The sequence below is a fragment of the Solea senegalensis genome, linkage group LG5 (genome assembly GCF_019176455.1).
Source record: "Solea senegalensis isolate Sse05_10M linkage group LG5, IFAPA_SoseM_1, whole genome shotgun sequence".
Classification (NCBI taxonomy): Eukaryota; Metazoa; Chordata; class Actinopteri; order Pleuronectiformes; family Soleidae; genus Solea; species Solea senegalensis.
This window is the reverse complement of record NC_058025.1, coordinates 10,337,172-10,355,789: the sequence shown is the minus strand read 5'-3', so window position 1 is coordinate 10,355,789 and position 18,618 is coordinate 10,337,172. Positions and strand designations below refer to the sequence as shown.

At 40.7% G+C, this 18,618-nt stretch overlaps 1 protein-coding gene across 2 annotated transcripts; it reads left to right on the top strand.

Annotated features, from left to right (window-relative positions):
- The first annotated feature begins 220 nt into the window (after positions 1 to 220).
- On the top strand, positions 221 to 18,033 carry LOC122769289 (MLX interacting protein). 2 transcript variants are annotated; one of them, XM_044025716.1, is made up of 17 exons: positions 221 to 778; positions 3,641 to 3,747; positions 4,107 to 4,192; positions 4,313 to 4,402; positions 4,509 to 4,550; positions 4,919 to 5,090; positions 5,779 to 5,868; positions 6,045 to 6,136; positions 6,832 to 7,399; positions 7,724 to 7,830; positions 8,071 to 8,179; positions 8,255 to 8,388; positions 12,599 to 12,706; positions 12,812 to 12,939; positions 13,019 to 13,142; positions 14,220 to 14,349; positions 15,387 to 18,033. In XM_044025716.1, the coding sequence occupies exons 1-17, from the start codon at positions 462 to 464 to the stop codon at positions 15,491 to 15,493; spliced, it is 2,511 nt and encodes an 836-aa protein (XP_043881651.1). In that variant the 5' UTR covers positions 221 to 461; the 3' UTR covers positions 15,494 to 18,033. The 2 variants fall into 2 exon arrangements, with proteins under 2 accessions (XP_043881651.1, XP_043881649.1); XM_044025714.1 differs by having other exon boundaries at positions 4,850 to 5,090.
- Positions 18,034 to 18,618: the final 585 nt, after the last annotated feature.

The following is an 18,618-nucleotide window of genomic DNA, read 5'->3' as shown; positions in this document are numbered from 1 at the left end:
CAAGTGTGAGAGTATTTATTTGTAGAAATGTAATTTTCTAAACTTTTTAAACGTGTATAATCATGTTTCTGCATCAGCCTGAACAGACAAACCACAACAAGATAGTTTTCCTAATTAATTTCTATCTTTGTTTAGTGCTAGGCTTTGTGTTTGGGGGGCGGGGCTCTGACTCTGACCAATCAGAGACGCTTCTACACAGGAACTTCCTCCTTCGGACCACAGACTGAGGAACAGTCAGCTGGTAGCTGCGACTGTGAACTACGTCAACAACATGTTCACTTCAACTACGAAATATCAACGGCCAACTTTAAAATGAGTGCACTAGGGTGGGACTCCACGAAGCTGGCAGACTTTATGTAACGATCGGCCGCGGCGGATTTCAAAATCCATGAACGGGAGGGCTTCATTGTCCTAGCTCGTTGGCTAACGTTAGCTATTTGTTTGGCGAGTGAGTTAACGACATGACAACTCGAGAGATGTCATCACGGCAAAAATACCGTCGCCCGCCGCCAAGTTTCAGACAGGACGATGACTCGGACTCGGAGGAGATTTTCCTGGGACTAAGGAGGCTGGACGGGCGGAAGCCTCAAATCATCCACAGTGGACACTTCATGGTGTCCACGCCACACTGCGAGCACCCGCCGAAGAAAGGCTATGACTTTGACACGGTCAACAAACAGACCTGTCAGACTTATCATTTCGGCAAAGCGAGCATGTCACAGTTCTCCATCGACGCGTCGCTCACCAAACTCTTTGAGTGCATGACTCTGGCCTACAGGTGAGTGATCATAACACACACACACACACCCAACAGGACCCTCTGCAAATAGCAGCACAATAACAGTCATTTCCACGGGAGCTTTTCACCCTCTGAGCTGTCCACACATCAATGAAGTTCCCCAAGGGGCACAAAATACAGTCACGAGTCTACTCTGCATGTTACTTCCTGCTTGACCACTGACAATAAACTGGAGTCACGTGGTAAAAGAAGCATTCAGACCCGTACCCAAAAATACAGTCAATCTAAAAAAATTCTACATATAACAAAACAGTATTATCGCGAAATGTCTTTGGCTCAAAGTGCTCTGATTTTTGTTTGTTAACTCTTAAAAAATGTCAAATCATCATAATTTTGATCATGTTTACATGTAATGGCAGTTGAGATGCAAAAATGTTTTTTCTTACTTACTTTATAACGCATTATAATGCATTTGTGATATAATAATCGTAATAACAAAGCATCTTCCAAAACTACAGAGCCCTGGAGGGGACATGGATGGAAATATAATGAAAGGTTAGGGGGAAAAAAATGAATACTTGAAGAGATACAAAAATCTATGCATAATCTCAAGTCAAACAAAGTGAAAGTGAAGTGGTGAAAAACAAGTGCCAAAAGAAAGAGTTTTATGACATCTCTATGCACTGTGTGTGTGAACCAGTTCTTTTAGTCATTAAATAATAATTTTGGAAAGAGGAAGAAAGGTTTGTCATCACATATTTTCTTCACTTTTTATTCTATTTTACTCTGGTTACTCTCACATATTGTATAAATCTTCTGCTTCCTCTAGAAATGTGGCTCTTTTGCAGATAATGATTATTTTAAAAGGTCCATCAATGTCTATTAGTCAGTTAGTTCACAATTAAGCATTACCAGCCTTCAGTGTTTAATCAGCCTGAGCAGCAGCTGCATAACTGTAATTAGTGTGTAATTATTTAAAGAGAAGCACTGCTGATATTTTAGTAGAGATGGCACTGACATGACTAATCGATATAGAATAATAAAATAATTGAATAATAGCACAACACAAAGAAAGAGAATGTAAGCATTCTGAGCACTGTCACTTTACTCATGCACATTTTGCACTGTGGTATACGGTTTGTTTCAATATTTACCTTTTTATTTTTCAGTCTGTATTCTTTGTTGGCTGTCTCTGGTCTAAGTTGTGTTGCGTATTGTTCTGCAGCCTCTGTCACACTTTTGCTTAAGAAAAGTTCCCCTGTGGGAACAAGAAGGTATATTTGATTTGATATGAAGCCAGTGTAATTTCAAATCGAGTAAGCCCATCTTTTGATTTGGTGCTTGTATAATTAAAATTTCATTTGATTTCATCTTCTGATATGGTAGTTTTAACAAACTATGACAGGTCATTTGTATTCACGACCGTAGCAATGCATTGGCCATTTCTGTTTATGGCTATAGCATTGCTTAACTGTTGATGCAGAGCCAGTTGCTCAGAGGATTCCCTCTGAGTGCACAAATGGTATCAACTTGCACTCACTGGAATGACTATTAATAGACCAGGAAAGCACCACTACTGTTACTGTTGTTCAGGTGTCATTTATCCTAAAAGTAGAAGTGGCTGGTTTTTCAATACAGTAGCTACGAACTATGAGAGAAGTTTCTCTTCTCTCATAGCTACTATTTAAAGGCTGATCTGCACAGAAAGTAAGCATGCAATTCAGGGAAAACTGTGGAAAAGCGGAGACATGAATGACAGACTGAAAAGGACAGAACAGCAAGCAGCGTGGAAAAGAGGGAAGCTGTGACCTAAACCCTTTGGATTCGTACCAGCAGTATTCTTTAAGAGATCGACGTTCTGAAGCATTATGCTCGTTTGACCTTTCTGTTGTTTATATTCACTAATACGGAACTGAAAGTCACGGTGCTGTTATCAATCATTTCACATTTTGTCTCACAGATTATACAAGTTCACACTGATGAATTCCCCTCATGTTGCAAGACTGCCTTCTTCTGGATTTAATAATTCATTAATTCTTCTCTTCTTAATATTAATAAACCCCAAAAAATTAAATCATGTCAACCCCCTTGGTTTCATTTACTGTGTAATTCTAACTGGAGCTTGACATTGACATTCCCTCTCATTTGCTTGGTGCGCTTAATATTATAATGGTCCAGTGCTGGTTAAAGTGACATAAGGGTAAAATAGCATTTACTCTAACGCAAAAACTGTGCTCTAATGTGCTCTGTTTTCTAATACTCTTCATGTCTTGATAGTTATCAATAAATAAAGTTGTCAATGGATGCTATATTGTAATACACATGACCAATAAGTTTGATGGGACTAAATAGATTTGATTCACTGGTGTACTCGTTACTCACCGACCTGCGTAACTGCATGGTTGCCTCTGTAGATTTTCACTCATCCAGGTCATAGTTATACAAAAGTAATTTCATGCAAACAAAAGATACAATGGCCACCGTAGTTCCTTGAAGCACTTGGGAATGGGAAGGGGTGACAGGAGTCCTCAATTTGTAACTGTAATTTGTAACTAACCATTAGATATCACTAATTCTTAATAAAGGCTTTGAGTCATAATCAAGCTAGCCAGGCTGAATCCAGCTGGGTCAGCCAGCGATCTGTCATGCCTCCTGAAAGTGGGAGGGCACTACACCCTTTCTAGACCCATACTTATTCTCAAATGAAATTGAGATGCAGTCTGGAATTAGCCAGATTATAATCAAGTGTCACTCCTCTGACAAATAAATAATTCAATGATGTCAGAAGCTGTAACCAGAGGCCTGTTCTCCTGAGAGTTTGAGGAGTTAGGGTCTCACCCTGTTACCTACATTGTCACTGCTCTCCATGCACTTTCATTGTGATTTTTCTTGCCTTTTCAGCGGGAAGTTGGTTTCTCCCAAATGGAAGAACTTCAAAGGTCTGAAGCTGCTTTGGAGAGACAAGATCCGCCTAAACAATGCCATTTGGAGAGCTTGGTATATGCAGTGTAAGAGTTCAAAGTAACTTTTATGTAATATACACAGAATATACAGTAGATTTTATTGGTTCATAAAACAGACACTACTATAGATTCAAATTAAATTGAAGACTCATCGAGCTGCAGCATGCATGAAGACACCCAAAATAGAATTATCATTTGTATGAAAGAGGGGATGGTGAGGGCTGTGTGTTCATTACTACTACTGGTGTGGTATAGTACTGGTTTGGGTACATGTTATCAGCAGTGCTATTTAAGTTTGCAGGGCCTGCTATGGTTGTAGTTTGCACACTTGATGCACAGGGGTGAATGATTTAGGACTGGGAATTGTACAACAGGAATAGACTGATGTTTTATTCTACCCCCAGATGTGGAGAAGAGGAAGAATCCTGTCTGTCACTTTGTGACTCCCCTTGATGGAAGTACAGACTTGGATGTCCATCGTCCTGCTGAGGTAAAGATGGGGAAAAAAATGACATCTTAGACATATGTTTCCCACTTCACATCTTTCTTTATGCTGTGTTGATTATAGATGAATGTGCTTTGTTTATCCCATCCTCCCTTTCTGTTGTAGGGCCTTGTCTCTGAGGGGAAATACTGGAAAAGACGAATTGAAATTGTAATAAGAGAATATCACAAATGGAGAACATACTTCAAGAAAAGGGTATAACATATCCCTGTTACAGTTGTTTATAATAATTTATAATAGGGTTTTTTGGGGGGGTGTTTGTGTAACGTAAATATGTATCTAATGTGGCTCTGTTTTATAGTTGCATAAGCACAAGGATGACGACCTCTCAAGCTTGCTTAAGGTATGCAAAATGACATCATGCTCACTCAGTTAAAGGGCTAGTGTCCACATGCGCATTAAGATCGGCATCTGTTCAACCAGCTGTTGATACTAATGTAATTAACCCACGCTAACCCAGTCACCTGCACATTTTGTAATCACTTTTGAACAACAGGAAGCACCTTTGACTGTTTAACTGCTTACAACTAATTTACTGTAACTAACGGATACAATTTGTGTGTCTGTGTGTGTGTGTGAATATATGTGTCTTTGCATATATATCTTTTTTTTGTTTGGCGCTTGCATTTTAAAATCTCAAAGGGAAAAGAGGAGCAGATGTCGCTGTTTGGGGAAGTCTCTCCAGACATGCTCCGTGTCTCCTTTTGTCAGGATGAAGAGACCATTGCGCGGCGTGCACCTCGTAAGCATGCAGAGACACCTGCGCCCATGGAGCTGGAAAGCCTCTTCGACATGGATGTTCTGATGTCTGAGATTTCAGACACGTTGTTCTCAACGTTGGCCTCACACCAGCCGATTCCGTGGCCCAACCCAAGGGAGATTGGTGAGAAAATAATATGCTGTTAATTTCTCGTTTTCTTTCCAAGTCCTGATTTAAGGTCCTTGTCAAGTTCCTTGTAATAACCTGTAACTGACCATGAATAAGCCACTTATAAGACAATAATAATAAGACTATAGTTGCAATTCAAAATCCTAATTATTGTATAACTTAACCTCAAAAAAGGTGTTTATAAATATTAATACAATTAATTATAGAGTTGATAAGTGGTTTATAGACCACTTATCAGTTTTAATAGCCACAAGTCTTATTTTTGGTATGAACTGGTATACTGCCCAGCACGGATACCGTATGTTATATTTCTGACTTAACGTTAGACGAAAAAGAACAGAGTCCTTTGTCATCTGCCTGTACTGCGTGTGCTGTGAGGCTGCAGGTACTGCTGGTAAAGAAGTTCACAAAAGAGTATATGACCTTTTTTGTGTGTAGCGTTGAGAGCTGAGAGGACACAGCACATCAAACATGGGCAATATGAAATAAATGCCACAGGTATAAATGATTGGGGTGATTTCCAATCTCCGGTTAGTTTGAAAAATGCCCACATCAACACTGATCCATTACTTGAGATCAGGACATCCCTATATATTTATTTAGTTCAACAATATCTTGTGTGTCTGTCTACTGACATCTCTTCTAACTGCTCTTCCTCCATCTGTGTTTTTATCTTTCACAGCTCATGCAGGCAACGCAGACATGATCCAACCAGGACTGATTCCCCTACAGCCCAATCTAGACTTCATGGACTCGTTTGATCCACTGCAAGGTAGCAATAGACACTGCCCATAGCTGCGGCAGTCCTTCACGCACACTAATAGTGCACACCTGACAGCAATCAAGTGCACATGTTCTAGTAACTTTGCTACAGCAGTTTGCTTATCCTAACACAGAAAGTAGAGTGATTTTACTAACCTCTAGCTAACATAGAGACTCTTGTTCCAGACTTATTTCACAGCCTCCGTCAGCCCGTCTTCCCCTCTGTTTCCCCCACTGCATCATCTACCCCTCTATCCAGCAGCAGTTCTCAGTCACAGGTAAACACCGAGCCATGGCACGGTCCCCAACACACACCACCATGACGAGAGTTTGGGCAAGGAGTGTGTGATTTTCCCTAGATTTCAAAATTGGGGTGCTGTTTTAGGTAAACTTATGACAATCAACACCACACTGTCTGCCACCATTCTGTCTTAATGTAGTTACAGAAAAAACAAACCAATAATATTACTAAACTTAATTTATGGATCACCTCTCGTAAAGTCTTTGGAGAATGTACTGACAATCAAACATGTATTGAAACCTGTTAACCAAGATTGATTTTGAATTTTATTTTTCAATTCACTAGAAGCCAACGTAGATAGCTATAAGGCTCTCAAATTCTCTTTGGTCACCAGTGGTGTCTAACATTCTTCGGCTTCTGCTTTCTTTCAAAAAGACTAGCTCCGTCTGCAGCAGCAGCAACGACGGTACCATGCTGCTTATATACACTGATGATCATTATTAATCACGACTTATGTCATACTTTAATCCAAATCCTGATGATTGTTACTTTTAGTAGTTTATGAAAGCGTGTGAATAGAACACTGGGGATTTGTATACTAGAAAATATCTTTAAAACAATGTATATACATAGTCTATATATACACATTACATAAAAATGTGTGTTTTGCATCTGCATTTGTTTGGTATATTTAAGTGTTTTACTCCCTCTTTCCTAATTATCCCTTACCAGGCCCAGTTAATGTCATCCATGCAGCTCACCACCAACCACATCCCCCCTCCCGGCCTCCTGCCGCTCCCCTCTCCCATGGTCAGTCAAACCAGTCAAACGGGTGGTGATGGAAGCGGCGATGCTAGTACCTATGCTCAAAACTACATGCCACTATTTCCTGGTCAGGTTGTGCCTGGCGATCAAACCGTTTCCGCTGTCGCTCAACAATTATCACATGATCATCTGGTGCAGTGCTTACCAGGTCAGGATATGGCCTCAGCAGCACCAATGGTGCCCCCACCAGATGACACTGTAGCACCTTCAGTGATTACACACACCACCTCCTCGGTTGTTACACCCAGCAACACACCACCCACCATCTGCCACGGGTCAGAGTACGCTTCCATATCCACACAACATCCGCCATCCCAACTCCAGCCGTTGGCTCCATTACCCACCACTCCTGCACAGCAACCTCAGTCTTTTGCCCTACCTCGCCCCTTTCAACCATCCAGTGCCAACAAAATCCGCCCTGTGCAAAGGATTGCTCCTGCCAACACCCTCCCCGCTCCCCACCTCATCTTCACAGGTCTGTTATTGATGATCTCAAGATCAAGATATGGATTCTGTATTTTGAGATATTGTGTATTTTCTGGCTATAGAGCTCCAGACATCATGTGACTCAGCTTGTTTTTACACTGCCATGGTGATAGGAAAAGCTTTAGCAAAAATGGACAGTGCCAGTGCCTGTTTTAAGTCACTGTGCATTCCAAATCCCTTAAGATCAAGCAATATATTGCAGAAATTGAGCATCAAGATATTATCTTTTTGTGAATACTCCTTTATGCATATTCATGTATGAATGGGCACAAAGCTAACACTTTACTGTTTTACTGCCATTGTTCATCCTTAGCGCCATTCCCAGGTTCTGCCAAGGCTTTAATTGTTACACCAACGTCTCTGAAAGCAGATGTCGTCCCTAACACTGGAGTAGTCATTGCTTCGTCTCATCTAGGAGGGGTATGTTTACTTTTCAGCTCTGTCCATAACATTTCCACTTTTGACACTGTGGTTCTTAAAATTAAGTAAGAAATGCATATAAATTTCAGTGTGTCATATAAAAATAAATATATATAAATAGTAAATAGTACATATTAAAGTAACTTTAAAACTGAGAAAAGAAAAAATAATGTTTAATATTGTTGTGGTTCTTTGTGTCATCTCTCACTTGTCTTTTTGTTATCATTTCATGTACCTCAGGCTCCAGGTTTTCACGTATCTCAGACGCAGACCTCTCCCCAACCGATTGTCCCCAAACAAAAGTCCTATTCTTCCAGCCGCAAAAACCAGAAAGCTTCCTCCAGCGCTGGTGAGAGTTCACTCCACCCCTGAAGCACATCCCTCCATCAAACCCACCACATCTTAAATGTGTCTTTGTTTTCAGATCACAACCAGCCAGGACCTGGTCCAGGGACATCATGCGTGTTAGATCAAATTCCCAGTCCTCAGTCACTTATCAGCAGCAGTAGTAGCAGCAACAACAGCAGCATAGCGCTGATAAAGAATGAACAAAATCAGGTTTGTGTTTCTTTACTTTTATTATTTTTTTTATTTATTATCAGTTTGCTTTTGTAATGGCTCTTCTTTTGTAAGCAATATTATTTAAATATTGATTTACCACATTGTGGGAAATATTCTAAATTAAATTACGTGGCATTTCATTATTAGGGCATTAGGTGGAAATAATTCATTTATAAGAATCTGGCATTAGCATTAGTAGAATTTTCCTTTTTCTTGTAGAATAGATGTAGAATGCTCTTAGAACTGTGTTCCATGATGCAGAAAATGTTTTATTTCTAGTTTTTAGTTTGTGTTTTTTTTTCTAATTGTGTTTTCTCCAAAAACAATACATTACAGAGACGTATATATTCTAAGTCCCTGTACTGGCTAAGTCCTAAACGAAGCAGCACTTGGTTGCTAATACGGAGGATTTAGTTTAGACGCGCGCCCTGTGTGCTCGAACATAGCAAAACGGAAAGTCCGGTAATATTACAATTATCTCGCAGGTTTATTTCCTTCATACTCATACAGCAGGAATAACTTTACCTTATAATACAGGTAACAAAAACAACAAACCAAATTGCTCACTACATCAAATCACAAAGCACAAAGGCACAGTGGAAAAATTGTTTGCTTCCCAAATCAGCAACACCTGTGTTTGGTTTCCCTTGGTTAAATGGCATAACTTGGCTGACTCGGGTCAACTGAGCCACACAGTTAATACAGCCCCCTAGTGGCACAGAGCAAAATTACATGAAAATAATACAAAATGAATATGGCTCATACACTCCAGCCCCTATTTGCGTCTGCCAGAGCAATTACACCAAATTGAAATGAGACATAAATACCAAAAAATAGCCCAATTTAAATGGGAAACAATTACTCTTTACCTCTATTAAGCAAGCATATTTTGGTTATGGGTCGTTCAATGATATTTGTCTTGGTCTTTAAACGAGCCACACGTACCAGACCTCTCTTATCAGGGAAGGTTTCCAGGACTCTTCCTAGCATCCATGTTCCATGTGGTGCTGTGGAGTCCGCAACCTGGTTCCATTTTTGACGTTCCTGTAAAAGCAGTAAGTACTCGCGGATCCAGATCCGAGATGTACTGGGTTTGTTTCCACCTTCTCCTTGCGTAAACATCCCTTTTTTTCGAACAGTCCTGGTGGGAGAAGTGGTTTTCATTTGAGGAGTAGCAGATGGTTTGGTGTCAACGCCTCAAGGTCGTTGGGGTCCTCTGACAGCCTTGTGTTGGGGCAATTGTTGAGCATAGCTTCAGCCTCACAGAGCACAGTATGGAACCCTTCGTTATCCAAGGTTTGCTGACGGAGTAGAGCACAAAATCTTCCTCATTATCCATATCATGCGCTCCCAAGCGCCACCGTGATGGGACCCAGCTGGAGGGTTAACGCTCCACTGGATTCCCTTCGTGGACAAGGCTCTTTCAATGCTGTCATGATTCAAAGAGGCTAAGGCTTCTTGCAGCTCTCTTCTGCACCTACAAAGTTGGTGCCATTGTCAGATCTCAGGTGTGAGACAGATGAACCTATGCAATGCGTTAATGCACGAGTCTGTGTCAAGAGAACAGGAGAATAAACAGGTCAACATCAGTGTTTGTATGGAATGTTTACATCCTCCAAATAAGGATAACATTTATGAGAAATACATTTTCTCAGCTCCCTTTCGCTGATTATGTTAGCTGTAGAGACAGTCATCTCTTTCTGTGTACACACTTTGGGTAGTGGATAGAAGCGCTCATCAGAAAATCCTGAAATCTCCAGATTGTCAACAATGGAGCTTTCTACTGCATTATTAAGGCCCAAGGTGTGGATACGAATCTTGAATTTGCGTCCTTCCACCTTCAACTTGTCAATGAGCTTCCTGGTGCATAAAGTTCCTGTACTCCCTGGGTCCAGAAAAGCATCGGTTTCAATAACCTTGTTTCCATTCAAGCACTTCACCGTAACGGGCAAAATGGGAAGAATTCCATTGCAGTGGCCAGCCCCTGTAAGACCACAAGCTTTGACTGGAAGTTGTCTTTGGTTGTAACTGAGGGGGTTGAGAACCTTGACTGACAGTTGGCTTTGGTTGTGATGCAAAATGAGTGGATAAAGACATTGAAACTTGTTTTTTCACCAAGTTTGGCATGATAGTTGGCGTTACCAATGGTAAAGCATTGCTTTGCGGTGGTAGAGATGCATTGCTTTTCAGTGGTAGAGATGCATGCTGCTGTGAGGGCAGAGCCACAAATACTGAGGCCTGTGGATTTAGAGAGGTGAGCAGGAGCTTAGATCTAGCCCCTTTCCTGAAGTAGGAAGCCATTCCATCAGATTGCCTTGAATGGATGCTGCTACCAACCTTTTGCTCCCCTTTTCTCCTCAAGATGAGCTCCTGCTCCTCCAATGCATGTTTATCCTTTAAACCAGCAGCTCGAGCCAAGAGCGCAGCCTGTTCCGCCTCTGCCTTGTGTCTGGCTGAAGAAGTGGAGGATCTGCTACTTGAGCCATGGTGCCTTGAGTGCACATTTGAAATGCTATCTTGAGGTCGAATCTGACCCTCCTCCTCCTCCTCCTCATCCTTTCCAACAGCAGCCCCATTTCCAGCATTAACATCAACAGTTTGAGGGTCATCCTTTTCATGTTCCTTTGAACAACCGTGCGTGTTTCCATTGGTCCAATTTCATTTTCACTTTTGACATTTTAGCTTGGTACCATATTTAGTTTATTTGCTTCATCAGCAGGCAATAAACCCAATAAAGATGTATGTACCTGTTGTATTTTGTCACACAACTCATTGAACGTGTTACATTCATTTTCAACCTCATTTGCATGCTCTTTATCACCCATTAATTTAACAATAGATTATTTTACTTTCAACAGTTTTAACAAAGTTAGGCTTTCTTTCCTTTTCTAAAGTGTATTTTTTTTCCAACAAAGCTTTGGCTGTTAATTTAACCACACGTTTTTCAGTAACATATTTTACCCCTGCACCCACACCAACCTCAGTCTCATGGCCAAGTTGGCCTTTTTCCTCTTCAGCCATAATGACCACCAAAGTGAATTGGCTTATTAATCAATACGCCCGCAAATAGTTTGTGTTGTGCAACAACTCGTCTCAGCGCGCAATTATTTTCAGACGCTTGTGAGTCTGCAACCAATGCATTGGGTTTACGCGAATGTGTACACACAAATTACCATGGCCATTCATAATATCAGCGCTGATCAACATACCCCAATCGAGCGTTGGCCGGCTTTGATGAATGGTGTCCCGGTGTGAATTCCGCTAGCCCTGTAGGTCGCTCCGGTACAGCTCCAATTAGCGATCGGCAACTCCAAACATTTGCCCACCTCACACCCGTGGTTTCCGAACAACACGTAAATCAGACAGATCCGCGTCCCCGTCGGAATCGAACCCCGGTCTTCCGCGTGACAGGCGGGGATATTGTATTCCATATCGAAGCAGTTTTTCGACCTAAATGTACTGGCTAAGTCCTAAACGAAGCAGCACTGGTTGCTAATACGGAGGATTTAGTTTAGACGCGCGCCCTGTGGGCTCGAACATAGCAAATATTGGGAAGCAAATCAGTTCCGTTTTATCTCGCAGGTTTATTTCCTTCATACTCATACAGCAGGAATAACTTTAACTTATAATGCAGGTAACAAAAACAAGAAACCGAATTGCTCACTACATCAAATCAAACAAAGCACGAAGGCATATAGACACAGTCGAAAAACTGTTTGCTTCCCAAATCAGCAACACCTGTGTTTCCCTTGGTTAAATGGCACAACTTGAGCCACACAGTAAATACAGCCCCCTAGTGGCACGGAGCAAAATTACAACAATTCAAAATGAATATGGCTCCCGCCTCTGAGATCCGCCTGAGATCCCTTCTTGTCCGATCTGATGCTGTATACAATACAGCGGTTCCCCTATGAAAAGCACGGGAATTCAATAATCATGACCCATCTCAAACAGTAACAAACCCACAACTACAAAAGCCAGTTGCAATGCAAAATCTACCTCAATTACAACATCATAACAACATTTGAGGCACAATCAATGGATGAGATTAAAGACAGAACATACAGTAAGTGCAAATGTGCCAATTATCACTACTACTACCATAACTCTCTTTTTGTCCTTCTCTCTCTCCTTCTCTTGTGTTCAAGTCTGCTTTACTCTTTAACTAAAACTTATAACACTTATAACCTATTTTCCTGTGTGACAGAGCCGGAGGACAACGCATATATCTGCTGAGCAAAAGAGACGATCAAACATAAACATCGGCTTTAAAACGCTCTGCAGTCTGGTTCCCACACTGAAGTCTCAGTCAAATGTAAACCAATGTTTTTTTTTCTTCTTCAAACATGCAGAGAATATTCAGGACATCACTACTTTTGGTCTGTTTGTGCTCAACTAGACGTTTCGTTTTTGCATTTAGATCAGCAATGCAGTTACTTTGCAGAAGACAGTGGATCACATTGGGAAGCTCCAGCAGGAGCGGCAGCAGATGCAGGAGGAGGTCAGGAGGCTGCGGGAGCAGATTGAGGAGCTCAATGCCTCCATTAAGTACGTACAAAGCGTCATTTACTTATTCACTCCTCTTGTTAAACATATAACCCTCACTTGTTTATGTTCCGTGTCACAGCTTTTGTCAGGAACAGCTGCCTGCGACAGGAGTGCCCGTAAAGCGGAATCACCTGAGCCACATGCAAGAGAAGTTTAATGAATATGTGAAGAGCCGAACTCTTCAGAACTGGAAGTTCTGGATCGTATCCTTCAGTGAAACAGCCTTCACACTGTTTGCTACCCATTTATTTATAATACAGCCAACAATTTTCTTTTAACGTGAAAAGGCTTTTCTGTCTGAGAAGCAAGTTTGGATTGATCCTACATATAGTATCCTCATAACTACACTGAAGCATTTTAAAGTTGCCTTTAAGATGACCTGATGTGTTAGTAGTGCAGTCTATACAGAAATATTTATTGTTTATTGTTCAATGGGTTGAATGCTTGGGGGTTTCAATAATTATTGCAAATATAGTTCACTGTGACAATTCTCACACTTTGTTTTAAAAGTTGAACTGATAACTTGGTTATCAACCAAATTATCTAGAAAAATAGACAAACCTGCAGGAGGAAATTTCCAACATTTGTGTCGTTTCTGCCTACACAGTGAGAAATACAGACAAGGAATCTAGCACCAGTCACTGGTGATTCAGCAGCGATGTTTGTTGTTCAGGGCCTCTGACAGAAGTGTCATATGAGACATATTTCACAGACTGGGCAGTAAATGCATTATACCAAAATACATTGCCAGTCTCTGTATCTTGAGTCATTGTATGTTGAAACTTGTTTATGTCCCAAATAGCCATCAAAAAATAAAGTTGTTCGGGGGAAAAAAAGAAAAAAAAACGGATCTCTGCAGCCCTCGCAAAAGTGTAAGAAAATGTCAATCATTTAATTTGGACCGAGGGGAATAATTTGCGACACTAACTGAACTGCTTAGGAAGTATCAGTTTTAAAGGTCAATAAAAGAAATGTTAGTCAAGTTATTTGTATGAATTTTGTTTGAGTTGGGTGAGGTGAGGCATCTACAACTGCCACATGCAACCAATAGATGTTGCTAAATGTTGCACCCTGTACCTTTTTAAAATAATCAAACTTGAACTATTGAACTACCAGTCTGAATCAAACTTGAACTGTCAAGAAAATGTTCTATTTTACAGGCAGAGCAAACCAGTTAACAAAGCATGAAAGGTCAAACAAAAGCTACATGCTGGAGTGGGGCAGAATGTAATTGGCATCACTCTGCAGTCTAACTGATCCTTGACTAACACTCACTCCAGTTCAGCATCATTATCAAGCCTCTCTTCGAGTCTTTTAATGGGATGGTGTCAACTACCAGCAGAGCAGAGCTGTATCAGACCACGCTGGAATGGCTCGATCGGCACTGTTCACTTCCCGTGCTCAGACCGAGTAAGTGCACACACTCGCACACAGGCATAGAAACACACACAAGAAGCACTGTGACATGTAGTTCACCTCACCGACTTCATGACCTCAGTGGAAAGGATCAGCAGTTGTGGGTTATTTGCATCCCACATGTGGTGTAAGATTATCCGTTGTCTGTATCAGTTGCTCTGGATTTTCTGCTACTTATTTGCCATAATATCTGTTGTCATTATGCAACCACTACTTCAAGCCCTGAGCGATTATCAATAGATCTAGTCACTCTCCCACCTGATTACACTTTCCGCTATTGTATGTCTCCCACTTCCTCCCCCACTTGGAGAAAATAATATGCACTTGTTTCTGACACTTGGTGGAGGTGATAGAGTCAAGTGACGTCAAAAGATTTTTATCAACTTCTCTCACTTCTCCCAGCTGACTGGAGGCTGGGTCTGCATCTGTGGCTCTGATGTCTTATTTTAGTGTAGTGAGATTATTGTCAAGAACGTTATTGATTTATATCTTTCAGCCTATTGTAGCTATTTCTTAGCTCAAGGACAGTGAGTGTGGCGTCTTTGCTGACTGAGTAAATATAGATTTAACACAAAGAACCTTCATAATGAAGCTAAATATTTACATATATATTTGTTCAAAATTAGATTAGTATTTAATTGCTAAAAAGAGTATATGTTATCAATAAATATGATTACTAGATTCAATATTGTGGACTATACAGAAGACAAGCTTTTTTCAAAAACAAAAACATTGAAAAGGGTCACGGCATTGTTGCAGGAATATGTTGTGTCCTGCGTCTTCCTTCGTTTCCAGTTGACATTCAAACATTCCGACAAACCCACCATACATGACCTCCCTAATACCACAAACATGACTGGAAATAATTCCCAATGTTTCATATTAGACGCCCTGCTCTGCTGGATGTATAAATGTGTGCTAACATTCTCACGATGTCGTCGGTGACTGCTGTAACTGCTTGTTACAGTATCAACAAGTGACCAAATCAGAATCATCAGTTTACAGTCAATTTGTGATTTACTGTCTTTCAGTGGTGCTGAGTACCCTTCGTCAGCTGAGCACAACAACGTCCATTCTCAGCGATCCATCCCTGTTGCCAGAAGAAGCCATGCAGGCTGTTACACATGGAGACATGTAGTAGGTGAGGTGACCTGAAGTCCACCGGAACCTTTTTATCAGCTGTCAAATAAAAAGTGGCACATCACTGCTTCACCTTAAAGCCACTGAGCAATGTCTTCCACAGGCCCACGCCGGTCATACATTTGTCATCTTGTACATTGTTTCATAGGAGTGAGACACTCAACATGAGTTGTGCCTTTGACAACACTTTTATAATTTTATATTTGAATGACAGCAGCTATTGCTACCTTTACCTGTTTGAGGTGAAGTTCTTCTGAATACTTTGCTGGTGGATGGTACTTGTGGTTTGCCTTTTGAACATTAGTATGTTTTAAATTCGACTTTTGACTTTTACAGTGTGTTAAAGAGTCATTGTATTAAAAAGGGAAATGTTGAGTCGTTTATTTTATGTTCTCTCTCAGATGTATAGTAAGTGTTATAATATGGGGTTGTTGTTTTTTTTAAGGAACAGTTGGTAGCATAGTTTGGGTTTGTGTCCCAGAAAAGCTTCACAAGATAATGCAAATCACCTGAAACCTAGCGCAGTACATTGAATACTGCATCAGTGCCAGGAAGATGAGAGCTTTATTGTCATCTCTCATTTACTCAGGTGATTGTTCTCTCGCCAGATAATGGCAATGGATGTCTGGTGGTCTATATATCCATGCTTCGCTTGTTCTGCCCATTTCAGGTGATTTAAACTGCAAATCACGGAGAAAGCAGTAACTTTGATTACATGGGTTTTTCACTGGGCAGGTCACAGCATAGTGGAGCAATACTACAGCCCTCATAGGGAGCATACGTGATATATAGCAGTACAGCCTATAAATATACTATTTTCACATGTACAGTGTTACGAGAGCTTAACTGAATGCACAGTAGCTGTAGCTGTCGTCTTTTTTTGTTCACTGTCGATCACTCAGGGTTGCGCTGGTGAGTGTCACTGTTTTCGTCCCAGTTCAGACCTGGTATTAACATCCGTCCTGAGCGCTCGTATTTGGGATGGCTCGATATCAATTTCTTGCTTTTTCATGTATGATACCATTAAAATATCACAACCTATACAGTGACATATTGTGACACCAAATTCAGCAATTCACCAAGTATTGATTTTTTTTTTTAACTGATGTTTCGTATAAACATTAAACTTTTTGTGGCTGTTGTGTGAGTATATCGCAATATATGAAAAACTCAGTATTTTGCAATATGGTGATAATATCGTATCGTGGTGTCTCTGGCCATTCCCACCCCTACCACGGACACGATATTGACACTGATTGCCGTATGATTTATTTTTCTCAAACTTTTTTTTCCGTGTTCCGTCAGCGAGATGAAAGAAATTCACTCGAGCTCCTCTCATCTCTGTTGCTGTCTCTCTCTGTTTTCTTCTTGCAAACAGACATGAATCAGTGTGTATTAGAATAAAGGTCAGGCAAAGCCAGATTCAATCATATTTGGTCACAGGTGCACAGATGCATGTAGCACAAATTTCAAAATGTAACTGAACTGTAATTGGCGCTGTATCTACATGCACAGAGGACAAACATTAATGCCAGGTCTAAACAGGTCCTTCCATTTAGCTTTCAACACACCCAGTCAGGGTGTTTCCTCAGCAGGAAAACACTTTTGTCTAAGGATACTGGTCACCACACTAATTTCCAATGTTTTTTCCTACCAAACATAAGAGTAAAGGTTGAAATAAAGCCATAGCAAAGCATTGTTTACTCTCATCTGCTGTGTTACTGACAATGTATTTGACAAAGCACACTTAAAGAGTTTAAGAATAAGGCAGCATGGAAGTGAAAGCACTCACTCCTCAGGCTGAGGGAGATTTTGTTGTTTTTCCTTTACCTTCTGCAGAACAACTTAACTTTATTCTTGAGCCTCACGGGCGCAGAAGGCACCACTTCTAATTTGATGAATGAGCATTTTGATTTTTCTGCATTCTTTTATTGTGGAGACCAGCGTCTTATAATGGGATACATTTTGATTTATCGTAACATAAAAATAATTTGCCTTTTTGTCTGCCGTTTACTTCACAACTTCTAACGGTGGAGGCATTTATCCAAATTCAACACTTAAAGAGCACAAACAGTGCAGTCTGATTATTGTGTTGCAAACTAAATGCTTCCAGCTCATTTTACCTGATATATTTATACTACTGTCAGAAAATAAGGTGCACCTCTGAATGCAGCTATGATGTCATGTTTGAAAATGATTTTTGATCATTACTCACTGTGCTGTATGACAAAAGCCCCAATGTTCTACTGCAGCTGGGAAATAGTGTGTGTTTGTTTTTTGTTTTTTTATTGTTGTTGTTTTTTTTTTTAAATCATCTGATGATTTTGAAATCTTACCCGGTTGGATTTCTCTTTTTTGCTGTTGCTGTGAGATGTTTTTATTGCTAATTGGGGTTTCCCCAGATTTCTTAATATTTGTGAGTCAAAGTGAGTGAAAATATTTTCTTATGTGTCCCCTCCCCCATAGTTCCCGAACAACTTTTCAAAATGCCTTAAAAAAAAAAAATGAGTCACAATAAAAGCGACAAAAATTATGACATATTTGACTCCTTGTTGTTGTTTTTTATTTTTTTGCTCACTTTTTTTTATCACTTTGCTTGTAATAAATATTAATTTAACAGATAAATAAACAGCACATGTGAGGCTTTATAAAATAGATAGATAAATAAATAAATAGATAAATAAAAAAGATTGTGAAATCAAAACTAGGCTACTTTGCTGGGCCTGCCGAGCCCGCTGAGCCCGTTGAGCCATTCGCCCAGGAGCTGCAGCAGACACTTGACATACGAATATTTTTCCAATTCATGCTCAAAGCTGGGGATGCTGCAGTTGTGAGATGGTGTGTGGTCGCTCCCCGGCTGCACCATGTGCTGAATGTACTGGCCGATGGTCAACAGCTGAGGTGACAGCTCCGGGGTCAGAGCCACAACCTTTTCCATGCAGTGGCGAAATGGGGAGAGGGGGGAAGCGTCGAGGGACTGCAGCTCTGCCCCCACGCCCTCCGTGATGTTCATGGAGACGCAGGAGTCGTTAGGAAACAGCTCATTCTGCATGACAAGTAAGACATTTCACACATGATGTTTCAATCATATTCCTGTTTATGTCTTAATCGAGCTCACAGGTG